This window comes from Salvia splendens, chromosome 1, assembly GCF_004379255.2.
Source record: "Salvia splendens isolate huo1 chromosome 1, SspV2, whole genome shotgun sequence".
NCBI classification, from domain to species: Eukaryota; Viridiplantae; Streptophyta; class Magnoliopsida; order Lamiales; family Lamiaceae; genus Salvia; species Salvia splendens.
In genome coordinates, this window is record NC_056032.1 from 10193325 (window position 1) to 10212764 (window position 19440).

At 40.4% G+C, this 19440-nt stretch overlaps 2 protein-coding genes across 3 annotated transcripts; one reads left to right on the plus strand and one right to left on the minus strand.

Moving 5' to 3' along the window:
* The first annotated feature begins 516 nt into the window (after positions 1-516).
* Positions 517-16310, plus strand: LOC121741763 (protein ENHANCED DISEASE RESISTANCE 2-like). Of its 2 annotated transcripts, XM_042134651.1 has the most exons (21): positions 520-948; positions 2445-2519; positions 2643-2696; positions 2775-2840; positions 2911-2966; positions 3230-3354; positions 3423-3469; positions 3543-3640; positions 3957-4052; positions 4134-4198; positions 4279-4350; positions 4707-4853; positions 5632-5939; positions 6390-6453; positions 6578-6753; positions 7195-7296; positions 7425-7475; positions 7552-7695; positions 7843-7938; positions 15888-15989; positions 16094-16310. In XM_042134651.1, the coding sequence occupies exons 1-21, from the start codon at positions 793-795 to the stop codon at positions 16184-16186; spliced, it is 2193 nt and encodes a 730-aa protein (XP_041990585.1). In that variant the 5' UTR covers positions 520-792; the 3' UTR covers positions 16187-16310. The 2 variants fall into 2 exon arrangements, 1 of the variants encoding a protein (XP_041990585.1); XR_006037921.1 differs by lacking the exons at positions 15888-15989; positions 16094-16310 and having other exon boundaries at positions 517-948; positions 7559-7695.
* Positions 16311-17598: 1288 nt separating this feature from the next.
* LOC121741772 lies at positions 17599-18941 on the minus strand. The gene has a single exon (XM_042134665.1). It carries the CDS (start codon positions 18221-18223, stop codon positions 17729-17731), a length of 495 nt encoding a protein of 164 aa, XP_041990599.1. The 5' UTR covers positions 18224-18941; the 3' UTR covers positions 17599-17728.
* Between the last annotated feature and the right edge of the window lie 499 nt (positions 18942-19440).

Genomic DNA, 19440 nt, shown 5'->3' on the forward strand with positions numbered 1-19440 from the left:
ATTTGCATTTTTGCATAACAACAAAAACAACGACTGAAACGCTTAACTTATAGTGGGATATAGAGAGGGAGCAGTATCTTGCTACGGCATCCAAAAATTTGAATGTGCTGAGGCCATCCACTACGCTGTCTCTATACCGTCCCTTAACTACTATTTGACCACTATTTGAGGGCCCCACTGTTCTTTTTTCCTCCATCTCTTAACTAAGGACGGAACCAGCAACGCTCCGTTCCTTAACCGTCCCTTATTCCGTCCTTTAATTACTATTCATTCAATTTCATTTTTTAATTTTTTTTACAAATCAAGTAACCAATTTTCTTGAAAAAGCAAAAGTCAATTAATAATTAATACTTTTATTCAAGTATTATTAGATGGCGTAAATAGTGAAAGGATGATCAATTTAATACTGATAGAAAGGGTAAATTGGTACATTCAAGTGGCAAATCATTAGGCTTCTGTAGAATGACAAGCTTTTGTCTCACATTTGCAGTTGCATCGATTTCTGTTGCTTTTAACAAATGAGTAAAAACAAACATCCAACTAACGTATAGCTATAGCTAGTTACGGAGAGAGAAAGAAGAAGTTATCGGGCGACGCCATTAAACAACCACTTTCTCTCTCTACATATTCATATTCCTTCTCACACACACAAACATAGAGCAGCTGCGAATTGCGCGACCTCCGCGAATTGCCGCACGCTTCCATGATTTGACTTCAATCCGGCATTTTCCTTTACAATATCCAACGATTTTGGGGGGAGTGCGGTCGTGTTTCGGATTGGCGGATATAGAAATGGCGGCTTTGCAGAGTGATGGTGGAAGGATGGAAGGCTGGCTGTATTCGATACGCTCGAATCGGATTGGACTTCAGTATTCGAGGAAACGCTACTTCATTCTACAAGATCACCTGCTTAGGAGCTTCAAATCGGCGCCAGCTTCACCCGACGAGGTTTACTTTGTTAACTCAGTCAATCTCGTTGTATGTTTCGGTTGTTTATGTGTAAATGCACGAGTGTCCAGTGGTGTAATTTGATTGCATTTCTATGACTGGCGAACTTCGACTTCTGCTTGCTGTTTTGATTGGCTTCGGTACTTGTGCTTCCCCATTGTATAGTAGGAGTCCAGTGGTTCGGTAAAATTTCCTAATCGGATAGGTTTGACCTCGTTCATCGGTTGAAATCTCCTGATGTTATTGTTATATCGTGTTAACGGAGAGTTTGATCTCTTCTATTGATTAGTTGTATCAATCTGGCGCTTGCTTACTGAATCAGGACTATGTAGTCTGGCAGAGAGTTATAGAAGCCTCAAATAACATGGACTGGGATAATTTGTATTGTTGGGTGACATTTTTTGATCAGGTTTGGTGCACTGTATAAGAGCGTGACTTTTGTATGCACTGAAGTTTAGGAGAGTCTGTCTCTTGGGATTTCTTTGTGTTATAGTAGGACTTATTGTCAATTAATTTGTGAGCCTTTTCTATGCCACAGACATACGATCATGCATAATATGGAGATGCGTGTATTGGTTCCTTAGCATTAACGCGTATGTATATCGAGTCACAAGAATTAGGACTATGCGTATAGTATCAAGCATAATTTTAGAGTGGCTTCATTTAGTGGTCTGTTGTCATGCTGTAAGTGTGAGCATCTAACTCCTCTACTTTTTTCTTCATGATGATGCTGAAGAATCAGCAAGAATGTGGTTCACGAATTCCGTACTCTTTGCATAATTTTGATGTAGCGGATTCAAATCTGATTTTGTGTTTCTTATTTTGCAAGTGTCCCAGGATGCACGTTTGGATGATGAGTAAACATATTTTTGAGTTTAATTTGTTCTTTACTTTATTTAGTTTATGAGTATAACTATCTGATGGGTAGAACTGGATGTTCTCAAGGTGATAAGCAGAATACAATGCGCATTTAATTAATAAATCTGAGAAACATAGATGGGAATCTGCTAAAAGCAATCATCACCTCTTACTCATCTGACACTTTATCTGAATAGTCCAGCACAGAACATGTATTTGATGATAATTTGTTAATTTGATTGATATTACAGAAAAGGTCATGGGCCTATCTGTTTCTCCTTTCATTATTGATGATATATGATGGTTACAAATAGAAACTGATTTGCATAGCTACCAAAGTTGCCACCTGACACTCTGTTGACTTGAATAGTTTTCCAAATTTTTGTATGCTGTTCTACCAGTTATGTTATAGAATTAGCATTCATTTACCTTGTCCTTCACTAAAAGGTAGATTAGTGCATGATTCAGCTGGAGTAGCTGTTAGCCTGTTAGCCTAGAATTATCGAACTTATAGTGAAAATCTGATATTCAATCCAGTGTTGATGCTATCACATTTTCGTTTAGTATAGATATTTGGTACCAATAAATACTTATAGGTCATGTATTGCCTAAAGACTTACATGAAACATTTGTTTCAGGATCCTGTTAGAAGTGCCATTATTGATTCTTGCATAAGGGTGACTGACAATGGAAGGGAGAGCATTCAGAGGAAGGTATGCCACCGAATGGTGTTGCATGAAATTTCCTTTTCTATGTGCCTTTTTTATCCTATAATTAAATTTGTGTTCCGTCCTAAATACTGAATGGCACGTTTCTCTTCTATATGTAATTTGCAGGTCTTTTTCATCTTTACTCTTTATAACACGTCTAATCACAACGACCAACTGAAGGTATGCTAGCTTTCTACTCTGAATTTTAGCCCTTTCCTTTAACTCAACGTTGCAAGTAGAAATTTCTGCAAACTGCAGTTGGGAGCAAACAGGCCTGAAGAAGCCGCAAGATGGATCCAGTCTTTCCAGGAATCAGCTTTAGAGGTTGAAACTGTTCTTTTTGTGAATTCTCTTGTAATTATAGACTGAAAACTAATGTTACCAATTAATACAGCCAAACCAGAATCGAGGAGATTTTGACCATTCGAGACATGTACCGCAGTCGTTGAGGTGAACAATTTAGCTTTTATTACTGATTGACCAAACAATTTCAGATGAAACTGCTCTACTCAATTGTCACCAACCTTATTGAGTTGGTTCTACCTTGCTGAATGTACCTTTCACTAGCAAGTCAAGCGTTTCCATATGTTTTTTTTTTACTTTTTTTCACAATGACTGGAAAGTTTACGCGTCATTAATTTCTTGTTTCAACGCATCTAATTTTGCCTAAATGAGATCTGTTTTAATGCTCACTGTCCTTCCATATTGTTCAGGCTAAACTATTCCAGCAAGCATTCATATTCCATTGACTGGACAGTCTACTCATCCTCAGTCAGTGATGCAATGACATCAGATGTTATTGCACCATCACCTTGGAAAATATTTGGTTGCCAGAATGGTATGTTTTAAGCTTGTTTCCTATCTTGTAAAACTACTGGGTGCCTTGTTTAATGTAAAAATCTGCAGGTCTCCGGTTATTTAAGGAGGCTAAGGACAAAGAATCTCATAGGAAGGTAGGTTGAGCAGTTTAGTTGACGCATGATATCTCTAAGCTAAATTGATATGAATTATTTCCATATACTGTAGTGGGATGATCATCCTGCAATAATGGCTGTTGGTGTAATTGATGCTACTTCAGAGGCTATTTTTCAGACTCTAATGTCTCTTGGTCCTTCAAGATCAGAGTAAGTAAACACTATCAAGCTATACATAAGACAGATCTGAACTTAATAAACAATCAGTCTTAGACTTTGATACATGTTTAATCATGTTCATAAAAATCCATTCCCAGATTTAAATTAATGTCATAGAACTTTATAGCTTCTGTACAAGTGAAATATATGCCATTTATGATACCTCCACTGTGTAGTTCTATTACATATCAGACTGGAGGCAACTAAGAAAGATGCCAGTATGCGTTTTGGAGACAGTTACCGTAGAGCTGTTCATCTGAGTTGTCACTCACCCTTTCTTGATAACCTTATGTTTACCTTTATGCAGATGGGACTTCTGTTTTCATAAGGGTTCTGTGATTGAACATATTGATGGCCATACTGATATAGTTCACAAGCTTCTATTCCACGATTGGCTTCCTTGGTCTGATCTATACATTTTCTGTCAGTATTGAACATTTATTTATTCATCTTCAAGAGTTATATATAGCATAATCTGTTACAGGGGTATGAAAAGAAGGGATCTTCTGTTAAGGCGGTATTGGAGAAGGGAGGATGATGGTACATATGGTAATCCATTTCTGGCTGAAATCATATTCCGGATCTTTGTTTGATTTGAAAAATGACAATAATTTTTTTGCATTTTGCAGTGATTCTGTATCATTCTGTGTTTCATCTGAAGTGTCCACCAAAAAGGGGTTATGTACGCGCCTGCCTTAAAAGTAATGTATGCTTGTAAATATGTAATTAATGGGCTTATATTTGTCGTAACTGTTAAATGGTCGTTTTTTGTTTGGCATGTTTGCCATGAAATTTGTCAAAATTTATCTTCATCCTAATACGTCTGCATGCATCTTGTGTTTGCCATTATATTAAAGTGAAAGTAACTGAATTTGGCTGGCATAATATGCCCTCCATTTTTGTATTATGACATGACTATGATCTTCCATGCTTCTTTATTCTAGTGTATTGCAAGATGAGGTCCTAGCATTTGGCCATTTTTTAAATCTCAGATAACAAAAATCTAAGCATATTATGATGGTAGCTTGACATTGTTGTGTATATACTTTCCTGGCAGGTGGAGGATATGTAATATCTCCAGTTAATCAAGGAAAGCATTCTGTGGTGAAGCACATGCTTGCTATTGATTGGAAATTTTGGAAATCTTATTTGTCAACATCCTCGGCTAGGTCAATAACAATAAGCATGCTGGGAAGACTTGCTGGTGTGCTACGTGCCTTTTTATCATAACTTTAGCCCATGCATGTGCCATTGTGTCTCAATTGTTTTTATAATTGAGTTCCTTATAATTCTCTTCAAGTTCTTCTATCTCTTTATATGGATGAAATGAAAATTCCCATGCTCTATTGATATATTGCCTGTTTTTGGGCATGACCTAAAATGTTCAAGAGCTTTCACATGATGTTCTTTGAGGATGTGTATGCATTCTCTATAGAAAATCAAGCTCGTAATATTACGATATATGTACAATTCTGGACCCAGGTATTAGCGGAGTTTCAATTCTAGCTGCAATTTTGGTATTTACAAAAAACAGATGCCATATATATAGCTCAGTTCAAATCTATAGTCAACTCTATGTTCCAGCTCATTTTTCCAAATATTAGTGGTCTAACGACATTGTATGGTTGTAGAGGTAGAAATAAATTTTTACATGTCATTTTTATTTAATTTTTTAGAGATAAAATGAGTCATAACATTTAGTCAGTTTTAGATATAAATCAGTTAGATTTATGAGGTCCATTAGTCTAAAATTGAACCTATGCAATTACATTAGGTCCAAAGTTGTACTTTCCTATGATATCAATGTGCAGACTATCTTCCATTTGTTATGAGAAGGAAAATCATGGCAGAATTAATCATAAGCGTGTTTAAAAGTATAACTTGATAGATTAACTGATACTCTTCCAAACTTAATATATGACTTAGGTAGTCTAATATAGCATATGCTTTGAATTGATTCAACTTGATTGCTTTTTCTGTAGCCTTACGGGAGCTGTTCAGAACAAAGGTGGATTGTTCGTCATCCTATTTCTCATCAGGTGAGCTGATAAGAAACAGTACCATGCAGCAAAAGAAGATGGATCTGAACGTTGATGTTCGAACTAGGATGGATAATGGAACGACTAGGGAGGATGTGGAGGAAGAATCGCTTAAAACACCTTCTGAACACTCAAGTCTTGTGGGATTGAATGATGCAACAGATGAATTCTTTGATGTCTCAGAACCTCTGGATTATGATCAATCAGAAACTGGTTGGCAATCTGATTATGGTCCAGAAAGGTATTCTCAGGTATTGCCAGTCAAGGTTAGGATATTAGGCATGAAATCAAAGTGGTTTTATCATAACAAAGCTTCAAGTGAACTGATTGGGGTGTAGTTCATGTCTGAGGGACCAATAACAAATGAAATAACTTTCCCTTCTTCTCTGGATTGGATTTATGTTTATGCATTGGTTGTTGGTATGATATATGGATGGAAAAAATCACTAATGAATCTGGAGATTTCACTCTCTAGGAACAGGCATATTATTCTCTAGGAAAAAAGTACCGAGTTTTTATGTACATAGTATACAAACATAAGGATGGTACTTCTCTATGTTTGCCGGAAAATGATAAACATCCTTGTGTTATCTACCTCTGTAGGCTATTTGTACTTTGTATTTTGTTTTCTTTTCTTTTCTTTTTGCAACACAATTGGCTAGCCATTTTCTCTACTCATCTCATAAGTTGGAGCTTCCCAGGATGCACGCCAACCAAAATTGTCGACTGCTGCCGTCTTTGTCAAAAAGTTGCATGATCTTGCAGGTATGGGACATTCACTAATGTGTATATAATTAGGTAATAACACTTGTCCCCAAGGTATGCAACCAGTTCACGATAATGCCTCCTGTCTTCCTACGTCTAATGGTCTGAGACATTGGTACTGCAGTTCAGAAAAAGGGTTATGTAGACTTGCATGACATGGCAAGGGAAGAGAGTCTATTGTGCAAATATGGATACACTCTTCCGAAGGATCCAACTTGTAATGTGCTCTGCAGTTGGACAGCAACAGATCCATCAACATATCTGATCCGTGGAAAGACTTATTTGGATGACAGAAAAAAGGTAGTTTCCCTTTCTAGAATTTCGATTTACAGTATTTTTACTTTGCTTTAGCTCCAGCAAGTAGTATTTCATATCTAAGATACAATAGTATTATGTGTAATCAATGGCTGCTTATACATGGGGAAAACATAATATTTGGTGGAATAGTGTATTTGAGAGATGTAGATGCTTCCATCATTTTTGTTTTCTTTGTATTTTTTAAAGGTTGATGGCAATTGCTTAGTTTTGCACTTTCTTTTGGGAGAAATATTGAAATGTAAGTATGAAACATGATAGCTAGAGTAGTAATAATGCAGCTGCTGATGTTGAAACAATTATTGCTAACAATGCCCAATTGTTTTTATTTTCTGTAGTTTTTCTTTCTTTTTATTTTGTGAATACCAAAGTGGGGAACTTGGCCATCTGTGTACGATTCATTAATATGCTCTGTTTGTTACCCAGATTAAAGCAAATGGTACACTGATGGAAATGGTAGGTGCTGACTGGTTGAGATCTGACAAGAGAGAAGATGATCTTGGTGGCCGGTCCGGGGGCATAGTTCAGGTAAATGTTCACGTTTTGCATTTTACTTTCTGTAAATTATAGACACTATTCACCCCTTCAGAATTTGCCTCAAACAACTATTGCTATTGGTCTGTGTAGCTTAAATTGAAATAATTTTTAATGTGCAGAAATATGCTGCTAAGGGGGGTCCCGAGTTCTTTTTTATTGTGAACATACAGGTGAGTTAAGGTGTTTATTGTTTTTTACTTTTTCTATAAGATTGGAGCAATTCCTTTACTGACTTCATTGGCATAGGTTCCAGGTTCAACAACATACAATCTTGCTTTATACTATATGATGAGTACTCCTCTAGAAGAGGCCCCTCTGCTCGAGAGCTTCGTAAAAGGAGATGATGCTTATAGAAATTCTAGATTCAAGCTCATACCATATATTTCAAAGGTTGGTTATTTCCCTTTTTTGTTATTGTCTAGGAATTTTTTTTTTTGTATATTCTTATATTGAGTAACAATAACAATTTGTGGATGATATCATGAATCCCTTCCCACATTAGGCATCTCAAACTTGATCATACAATCTGTTTCTCAGGGCTCATGGATAGTCAAGCAGAGTGTTGGAAAAAAGGCATGCCTGGTCGGTCAAGCATTAGAAATTAACTATTTTCGTGGGAAGAACTACCTCGAGGTATCATATTAAGGAGCTTACTTATGGGCCACTCACAAATTTTTCTATTCACGTTCTGTTTCATTGCTCTACGCAGTTGCATTTTGAGCACCCCTAGTTCATTTCTTGTACTAGGCCAACCATTAGAATAGAAAAAATGGAGATTACAGGGTCTTTCAAAACTAATGGTTAATGATTCTGTATGTGACTTCTCTACCTGAGAGAACATAATTGATGAATCCGCGAACTTCTGATGTTAGTGAATGCAGGAAAATGCAGATCACGACACAATGAATTTACGTGGTTCGATTTACTGAGGTAAATCTACGTCCACGGGAAGAAAAGAGGGCAGAGTTGTATTGCTTGATCTGTTTTCTACAGCTTACAATACAGACTTGCTATTTTGTATTTGATCTCTAGAAAGCGAGAGAGTCTAACCCTATCTATTTGATCTAGGTTCTATTTATACAAAGGACCAAGATCGTGGCATGCAGCACCATTTACTAGGTAGTGGATGTCGTGGAGATCGTGGCGATCTTGCATGGGTCCACTATCCTGCATGAGTTAACGACTGCTTGACACCACTAAATAGATCGTGGGTGTAGTGGAGGTGGAAATCCTGCATGAGTCCACTATCTCCTAGTTCGGTCGAATACTGAGACCGAACTGCTGAATTATTGCCGAGCAGCTTTTGCCGATCTGAGAGTAGAGCTTGATGCCGACCTGAGAGCAGAGTTTGATTGGTTGGCTTTTACCGAGCTGTAGGCTGGGGCCGAACTCTTTGGTTGTGCCGAACTGAACTCTTTAGTCATGCCGGACTGATACTCTTTAGTCATGCCGAACTGATACTCTTTCTTGGGCTTTAGGCTGATGGGCTTTACTGCTGTTGGGCTTGTTTAGTACGTACTCCATCACTACCCCCCCCGAAAAGTGAAGTGAATCACTTCGGCATTCTGGATAAAGGTACGGGGTAAGTTGATGTTTGTCCTCGGCCTGATGAAGTGAACTCTTCTTTGACCGGACTTGATTTGCGTCCTAATTTGGCGAGTCTTATCGCTCGGATCGAACTTTCCGTTGTCCTAATTTTGGGGATCGGACTTTCCCTTGTCCTAATTCGGCGAGTTTTATCGCGTGGATCGGACTTTCCCTTGTCCTAATTCAGGCAAGTTTTATCGCGTGAATCGGACTTTTGTTGCAGTTCGTTTCAGACGAAGTGCTTGATTTTTAAGCCGAATTGTGGTCTTGTATCCTCTTTAGAAGCTTGGACTTCACAATCGTTGGCTTATTGCAGTTCGTTTCAGACGAACTGCTTGTTTAAGCTGAATTGTGGTCTTGTATCCTCTTTAGAAGCTTTGACTCACAATCGTTGGCTTGTATATGTTCTAAGAAGGGGATCAGCCTTCGAAGAACAAGATACCTCAGTAACATTTGTAAGAGACGACACGCACAGAGACAGACAAAACACACAGACAAAACGCATAGAGACAAATAAAGACCAAGTAAACCAAATAAAGCACATTGACTGAACAGGACTCAAGACTGACTGACCGGACTGTCTCTTACAAATGGAACTTTTTGAGGTTGGAAATGTGCCATGTTCGGGGTACCTGTTCTCCTGACATGTGAGCCAATTTGTAAGACCCTTTGCCGAGGACTTCTGACACCCGATACGGACCTTCCCATGTGGGTTCGAGCTTGCCCAGCTTTTCTGCTCGGCTTACTTCGTTGTTTCTCAAGACGAGATCTCCCACTTGAAATTGCAGCTTCTTCACCCTTTGGTTGTAATACCGGGCTACTTGCTCCTTGTACTTGGCTGCTTTTATGCATGCCAATTCTCTTCTTTCTTCGGCAAGATCTAGCTCGGCTCTCAGTCCGTCGTCATTCATTTCTGAGGAGAAATTTAGAGTTCGGGGACTGGGTACGCCGATCTCCACCGGAATTACGGCTTCAGTGCCGTACACCAGACTGTACGGGGTTTCACCGTTGGAGGTTGTGGGTGTAGTTCGGTAGGACCATAGGACTTGAGGGAGATTTTCTACCCATTGTCCTTTGGCTTGTTCTAACCGAGCTTTTAACCCTTTCACCAGGATACGATTTGTTACCTCCGTTTGTCCGTTTGCTTGTGGATGAGAGACCGAAGTGAACCGCTGTTGAATATTCAGCTCTTGGCACCAATTCTTGAACGTCTTGTCGGTGAACTGAGTCCCGTTATCCGAGATGATGATGTGGGGTATGCCAAATCGGCACACTATGTTCTTCCAGACGAAATCCAATGCCTTCGAGCTCGTTATCGTAGCTAATGGTTCAGCTTCCACCCACTTCGTAAAGTAGTCCACGGCAACGATTAGGAATTTCATTTGCCGAGGAGCTTGAGGAAGTGGTCCCACTATGTCTATGCCCCATTGCATGAAAGGCCAAGGGCTCTGCATAGTGGATAGATCGGTCTGCGGCATCCTTGGGATATTTGCATGGATTTGGCACTTCGGACAGGTCTTGACGAGCTGCACTGCTTCTTGTACCAGGGTTGGCCAATAATATCCCCATCTTAGAACTTTTTTAGCTAAAGCTCTAGCTCCGATGTGGCTGCCGCACGATCCTTCATGAACTTCTCTGAGGATGTAGTCCGTCTCTTCTGGTCCTACGCACCGCAATAACGGCTGGAGGTAAGACTTTCTAAAGAGGACTCCTTCATGAAGTTCGTACCGAAGTGCTCGGCACGTGATCTTCCGAGCTTCTCTCTTATCCTCGGGCAATTGTCCTTGATCCAGATACTGCAAGATCGGCGTCATCCAGTTCGGCGAGCTGGATACTGAATGTACCTCAGCTTCATCAATGCTTCGATGCATTAATTCTTCCGCGTTTGAGCTCGGATCTGAGGCCAACTTACTTAAGGTATCTGCTCGGCTATTTTCCGCTCTGGGAATGCGGATTATCCGAAAATAGGAGAAACTTCGGCTGATGCTTTGCGCTTTGTCCAAATACTTCTTCATTCTCTCGTCACGAGCTTCACTTGTACCCAACATGTGATTTACTATGACTTGTGAATCACAATGGACTTTGAGAGATTTGATGAGCAGACTTTGCGCTAACTGGAGTCCGGCCAGGAGGGCTTCGTACTCGGCTTCATTATTAGTAGTGGGGAATAGGAACCGAAGTGAGTAGGTTACCTCGTGTCCGTCGGGAGCGACAAGTAAAATACCAGCTCCACTTCCCATCTTGTTTGAAGCTCCATCTACGAATCCGCTCCAGCAGTCCGGCGACTCTACTTCGGATTCCAAGGGCTGTGCTAGTTCGGTATTGGCAGAATTCTTCTGTTCGGCAATAACAGAAATTGCTTGATCGAACTTTGCTTCTGTAAGAAAATCTGCCAAGGCTTGTCCCTTGATGGCTTTCCGAGGTAGATACTCGATTGAGTGTTCTCCCAGCTCTATGGCCCATTTGGCGATTCTGCCTGATGCTTCTGGCTTGGTCAAAACTTGCCGAAGAGGCAGATCGGTTAAGACGCATACCTTGTGAGCATAGAAGTATGGCCGCAGTCTCCTTGCTGCATTTACTAACGCCAGAGCAATTTTTTCCAGAGGTTGATACCTTGTTTCTGGACCTCTTAATGCTCGGCTTGTAAAGTAGATGGGAAACTGCTTTAGGCCTTCTTCTCGTACAAGCACCGCGCTAATGGTTTGATCGGATGCCGCTAAGTATAAGAATATTACTTCGGCTTCGGTTGGAGCAGAGAGAATAGGAAGCTCGGCTAGATAACTTTTGAGCTCGTCAAAGGCCTTTTTCTGCTCGGCTCCCCACTCGAATTTTGGTGCCTTTTTCAACACTTTGAAGAACGGCAGTTGCTTTTCGGCTGCTTGGGAAAGGAATCGATTCAGTGCGGCTAGACATCCGGTTAGCCTTTGCACGTCATGTATGGACTTCGGCATTGCCATGTTCTGAACGACTTGAACTTTTGAGGGGTTTGCCTTGAGTCCGTCCTTTGAAACCCAACAACCCAGAAACTTTCCCGAATCTACCAAAAAGGTACACTTTTGGGGATTAAGTTTGAGGTTGGCTTTCTTGAGCACGTTGAGAGTGGACTTGAGGTTGTGCTCGTACTCCGAAGTGCTTTTGCTTTTGACAACTATGTCGTCGACATACACTTCAACCTGTTTTCCGATTAGGTGCCGAAAAAGCTTGTCTACCATCCTTTGATAAGTGGCTCCGGCATTCTTTAAACCGAATGGCATCTTTTTATAAGCGAAAATGCCGAAATCGGTAATGAAAGCTGTTTTCGGAGCGTCACTCTCATCCATCAACACTTGGTGATATCCTTTGTATAAATCAAGAAAACAGAAAATTTCGAAGCCGATCAAAGCTTCTACTTTTTTATCTATATTCGGAAGGGGATAGCAATCTTTAGGACAGTGCTTGTTTAGATCGGTAAAATCTATGCACATCCGCCATCCTCCTTCTTTTTTCTTGATCATCACAGGATTGGCCACCCAAGAAGGATATTTCACCTCGAATAGTACATCCGCTTTTAGCAATTGGCGGACTTCGTCATGGATGACTTGGCTTCTTTCTGCCGCAAAGAGTCTTTGCTTCTGTTTTACTGGCCGGATTGAAGGATCAATATTTAACCGATGAGTGATTACCTCGGGGGGCACTCCGGTCATGTCCAACGGAGACCATGCAAAGACATCTTTGTACTCCTTGAGGAGCTGAATGGTCTTTTCCCGGAGTAGAGGCGTTCCTGCGAAGCCGATCTTGACCGTTCTGGATGGATCATCTTCGTATAACTGAACGGTCATTGAGTTCGGCTCTGAAGTGACTTCGGTCATCTCGCTTGCCTCTGACTCCGGTTGCTGTGATTGCTATGCTTGATGGTGCCGAACTGATTGTTCGGCACTCTTAAGCGCAATCTGCAGACATTCTTTTGCTCTCTTTTGATCACCTCGGATGACCGCTATCCCACCTTTAGTGGGGATCTTGATGGTGAGGTGATAAGTAGAGCAAACGGCCCGAACTGTGTTGAGCCAGTCTCTCCCCAGGATGATGTTGTACGGGGACCGAGCTTTCACCACAAAGAACTCGATCATCGTATTGGAGCTTGTAGGCGCTTTTCCCACCGTGATCGGAAGGCTGATAATACCTTCAGGGCGGGTGTCCTCCTGGGCGAAACTTTTCAGAGGAAGTGGAGCCGGACTGAGCCGAGCTGGATCCACTTCCATTTTATCGAAACATTCTTTAAAAAGAATGCTGACTGACGCTCCTGTATCCACAAATACTCTGTGGATCAGTTTGTTTGCCACTCCGGCTTGAATGACAATAGCGTCTTGGTGAGGAGAGATGGCTGGGACGGGATCGGCATCTGAGAATGTAATCACTTCGTCTTTCTTCAGCCTTTTATGTGTTGGCTCCTCTTGATTGGAACCTCTGCGTTCTGCTTTTAGGGACGACTTAGTCTTCCCGGCAGGGAGAGCATCAATAGTCTGGATTACTCCATCATATTGCGGCTCGTCGTCGTCTTCGGGATCCTCATGCCTTTTCGGATCCTGAGGATTGCAGTTTGCACCTCTCTGCCTTTTGTTCTTTTTCGGCTGCTTGCTTTGGTATTTTTTTAATGTTCCTGTTTTCACAAGAACATCAATACCTGCAGCCAAATTTCGGCACTCCTCGGTATCGTGACCGTGGGTTTGATGGAAGGAGCAATATTGATCCTGAGGTCGCCGCACGGCTGATTTCGTCATCCGCTTTGGTCTTTCGAACATATCGGAATGTAGTTCGAAAATTTCCGCTCTTGACTTGTTCAGCGGTACGAACTGAGCGGGCGGCTTCTCGGGATTGAGACGGGGTCCCAATCTGTCTTGCACCGGAGCCCTTTGAATTCTTTCAAATGGAGTCCGGCGAGGATGCCCCTGATCGCTATGATCGGGCTTCCTTCTGTCTCCTCGGGACGATGAGCTGTCTAACGACCGTTTGCGACGGTCTGCCTCATCGGCCCGGGAGTACTGGTCCACAATGTCCCACATTTCCTGAGCTGTCTGCGGACCGCACTCAACGAGCTTCCTGTAGAGAGCTCCGGGCAGGATTCCATTTTGGAATGCCGAGATGACAAGCAGATCGTTGAGATCGTCTACTTGCAGGCATTCCTTGTGGAATCTTGTCATAAAGTCGCTGATTTTTTCGTCGCGACCTTGACGAATGGAAAGCAGCTGAGCCGAAGTGATTCGGACTTCCGCTTTCTGAAAGAACCTCCTGTGGAAAGCATCCATTAGATCTCGGTAGGATCTAATGCTGCCTTGAGGAAGGCTGTCGAACCACCTTCTGGCGTTCCCGATAAGCAGCTCGGGGAACAGCTTGCACATATGGACCTCATTGAGACCCTGGTTCGCCATGTTATATTGATAGCGTCCCAAGAAGTCATGAGGATCCACTAGCCCGTCATAAGTCATTGACGGTGTCCGGTAGTTCCGCGGCAAAGGAGTTCGGGTGATATCGTCCGAGAACGGAGTCTTTAATGCTCCGTACATGGCGAACCCGACATCTCTTCGGTACGGAGGAGATGGAGTTCTCCTGTGGTTCCGGTACCGAGGAGGAACAGGAACATGTCGGGGCTGAGGATTCTTTCTCCTGGAAGACACGTCACTACTGCGGTAGTGACTTTCATGTCTGGATGAGGAGGGAGAATCCGCCGTTGTCTTCTCCGGCTGTTGGCTCTTCTGCAGGAAGGTTAAGAACTCCTCCTGCTTCTCGGCCAAGAACAGCTTGACAGCTTCATTTAAATCGGGCTGCTGGGAAGACTCGGTGCGATGACTCCTGGAGTGGCTTGTTCCTTCTTCGTGAGAACCGGAGGTAGATGTCTCCCGAGGCCGTTTTTCAGACCTGCGAGCTGGACTAGCTTCCTCACGGTTATCACGAACGGTATTACGGGTGTTATGTGATCTGGTATGCATTTTTTTTGGGGTGGAAAAAGGGTCAAAAATTCGCTTTATCACAAATTTGGTTCTCTGCTTCCCACAGACGGCGCCAGTGATGAATCCGCGAACTTCTGATGTTAGTGAATGCAGGAAAATGCAGATCACGACACAATGAATTTACGTGGTTCGATTTACTGAGGTAAATCTACGTCCACGGGAAGAAAAGAGGGCAGAGTTGTATTGCTTGATCTGTTTTCTACAGCTTACAATACAGACTTGCTATTTTGTATTTGATCTCTAGAAAGCGAGAGAGTCTAACCCTATCTATTTGATCTAGGTTCTATTTATACAAAGGACCAAGATCGTGGCATGCAGCACCATTTACTAGGTAGTGGATGTCGTGGAGATCGTGGCGATCTTGCATGGGTCCACTATCCTGCATGAGTTAACGACTGCTTGACACCACTAAATAGATCGTGGGTGTAGTGGAGGTGGAAATCCTGCATGAGTCCACTATCTCCTAGTTCGGTCGAATACTGAGACCGAACTGCTGAATTATTGCCGAGCAGCTTTTGCCGATCTGAGAGTAGAGCTTGATGCCGACCTGAGAGCAGAGTTTGATTGGTTGGCTTTTACCGAGCTGTAGGCTGGGGCCGAACTCTTTGGTTGTGCCGAACTGAACTCTTTAGTCATGCCGGACTGATACTCTTTAGTCATGCCGAACTGATACTCTTTCTTGGGCTTTAGGCTGATGGGCTTTACTGCTGTTGGGCTTGTTTAGTACGTACTCCATCAATAATAAATATGAATAAATCATATGACGAAGTTCTAGCTGTCTTATGTTATGATAGGTTGTCACTCAAGCTTTATTGTGTAAAGTATTTTCTTGGAAATAGATTTAACTGTGCCTTTTACTATGGCTCCATCATGTTCTTCAAATAGTGAATAAACATAACAATTATGATCGTACTTCTACTAGTTTGTGACGCTAGAATTTAGCTGACATGTAGTACCTTTTATTTTAGAAATATTATTTGTGTGAATGTGATAATGAAACACAATTTACAGCTTGGGGTTGATATTGGGTCGTCAACTGTTGCGAGGGGGGTGGTCAGCCTTGTTCTAGGTTACCTCAACAACCTAGTCATTGAGATGGCATTCTTAGTTCAGGTAAACCTTATTGTTTTTGGTCATTTACATGGAATTCTACCTTGTTCTCTCTCTCTCTCTCTCTCTCTAGCAATGATTCTTTGATTTCTTTCCATATTATGCAGGCCAATACAACTGATGAGCTACCGGAATATCTCATTGGAACCTGTCGCCTTAACCATTTGGACGTAGCTAAATCTGTACTAGTAAAACCATAATTTGAACAATTGCTGCTGAAATATACACAATTTCTGCTGAAATATACCAGTATGAAAATTGTATTGATAACAAACGATCGTAAATGTTCTTGCTAGTTTTGATTTTCTTTCATTCTTACTCGAATTAGCATTTTTTTTGTCTTTGCTATCATCTTTCAAAATACTCACTGCTTCATCTTCTAACCTTTAGAACTACTATTATAGGGCAGAATTGTGACTTCGTCCAATTTAATCTCCATCTTCAAATTGTAATATAGTCTGACCTTATAAAATAGATTTAGAAGTTGTGAGAGTATAAGTTTTCTTATTTTTTAAATTGTTTCAGTATGTAGGGTCAATTTTTAGAGTAATAATTTGAACTTAGTTGAGACCTCAACACCACACACAATATTAAAAAGGTTACAACCCTAAATTTTTTTGACTTGTCCATGATGTTTATACAATATTCTACAAGTGTTTTGAGCGTTTAAAGGATTTAGTTCCGTCACCGTAGGATGACTGAAAAACTAATGCATTTGCACATAAGGTGGAAGATTAGTGCATGTTAGCTACTATATTTCACTCATGTATTATGGCTGGCTGCAACTGCTCCAACTTGTTCACTAGTAATGAAATCTTTATTATGTGATGCTAACTTAAATTATTATGATGAAATATTTCTGTCTGAAGAAAAGAGGAATATTGTAGCATCAATTCGAATTTTGCACGGCTCTACATTTCATTTCATTTCATTTCATTCCATTGAGCCCAGCCAGTGTGTTTTCCTCATTTTCTACGTCATCAAGTTCAAGTAAAGGCTGAGAGTTGAACAAATTCACAGAAGATAATCAACGCAATGAACTCCTAGGTAAATTCAAATCAAAAGAATGCCGAAATTTAACATCATTTGAGTTCAACACTATTCTAGAACACTCTTCAAAACTCTATTTATAAAATCTAGCGACTAAGCAGAATTATATACATTACTTGTCCACTCATAATGGCATTGGGTGACAATTTTAGAAACCTAAACTGAGAAACCGAATAAAACATTTGGTCTCACCTGGTAACAATCCATAGAGAATTTAGAATACGATAGTAGTTTCTTCTTCTACACCTGAAATACTGCATGCAAATTGAGAGTTAAGTATACTTATACACATTAATAAACTAAACGTGCATAGATTATATAACCTGACAGGAGACTTAGGTACAGTGCTTCATGAAGATGACATCCACTCGATGAAGAATTTTATGTCATATATGATGTTACACAAAGATGAATACTGCGTTTACTTTGGCAAGTAAGAAGGAAATAAACAAGAATACTGTAAAAGAGGAGAACAATCCCCACAGTACGCAACAAAAAAATATACTACTACTAAAACAAACCTAGAGAACTGAACTGAGTGGCAATAAATAACCAACGACAGCAATTTTGTAGCCTGTCTATTTGATTCGAACTCTTACAAGAATATACTGTACATACCTTCTCCTCATTAGCATTTGAATACAGAAGGGGATCACTGGCAGGTTCAAGATTGAGAGTAACTTGTACTGTACTTACTCCGACACTGCAACCTCCTGGTCGACTCTCCAATAGTTGGTGTCATTGTATTCCTTCATTCCAGCACTGTCATCTAAATCATCCTTTTCTGATTTCTTTGGACTGGTGTTCCTTTTCAACGGCCCAGCTTCACCGACAATGCCTTCCTTGAGAGCCTGTTCCATAGCCTTCTCTGTGCCCTCCAATTCCACATCCTCTTCAAACAAAGCAGGCATGGCAACACTTTTCTGACTTGGAGTGGGTTTAGCCAAACCTTCGCAGATATCTATGGGACCAATTCCGTTGGGTACATGTTCTCCACTTGAAGTGGGATAAATAGGAGCAGGAGTACCCTCCAATGAGTTCGTAGCGTTTTCTGTGATGTTGTTATGGTCATCAAATGGATTAACACCAGATCCACCAACTTGTAAATCAGACCCCTCTCCCCATGCTAACCACTCAGGTATTGGTCTGTGTAACATCCCTAACCCGAAACATGCATTATTTTGCATATTATCATATTATATTGTCATTTTTACTACATAGATATTAAGTGAGTCATAGAGAATATATTTATTGTTATGACGACTCAATATAGTCGAATATATGGATAGTTTTGATTTACGGGAATTGTTAAAAGGGATGTGTATATACTGTATAATTAAATTAGTGTATATATGCCATAATTATTTAAATATGTGTGCATGTGTTTGTGTACAATCTCCAACGTTATTATATGTATAAATATAATATTTATATGTGTGTTTGGATAAATTAAAAGTTATATGCATTGAAGGAATTGATGTATGTACGGTACTTATCAAACAAGCATTTATATACCTTGCATTATTTGGCATCTCAAGTTTTTCTATAAAATTACACGTTCTAGTTTTATTATTTTACGTGTTTTCTTTTAAAATGGGTAAAGTGAGTCAACAAAGTTTTGACCGACTTACATATAATAAGAGACTACACGGATTACATTTTTGGGGCATAGTACTTTTTTTTCATTGGAAAAATTAGGGAGAAGAGGATATGGTGAAGAATAAAATTTTACATAGTGATAGGTGAAGAAATCACTCTCCCGGACTCAAGTAGAAGTGAAAGTGGTAGATTAGGAGACAAATTTGGGAGTTTGGCTAGGTCATTTACCGTGATCAGGTGTGTATAAATCACACTTTTAGTTTTACATGTGTTATGTGGTTGATTGTTATATGTTAAATTGGAGTGAATTATTGGATTATATGGTGTGAAATTGATATGAATATTTGATTGCTGAAATGGACATGTTTGTTTAGATATATTGGATAATTTGATGGAATAGGATATGTATATGTTATTAGTGCAAAGGATATGTTTATGATACCGATTATGTGAATCATTGGACTAAAGAGGATCTGTGACGGTCTTGCCCTGGATCTGAAATTACACAGGGACCTACGGGTCAAATTACAGAGGGACCTTCGGGTCAAATTACAAAGGGACCTATGAGTCCAATTATAGAGGGACCTTCGGGTCAAACACAGTGGGACCTTCGGGTCAAATCATAATGGGACCTACGGGTCAATCATAGAGGAATCCCGGGCAGATACCAGGCTTGACTGTTACAGAATAATAAACTGCATAGAGTGGCATATGCATATGAATATGAATTGGTTTGTTTTTAAATTATGTTATATATTGTTTTTGATTATATGTATTGATAAAAGAATATGCTTGATGTTTGTAT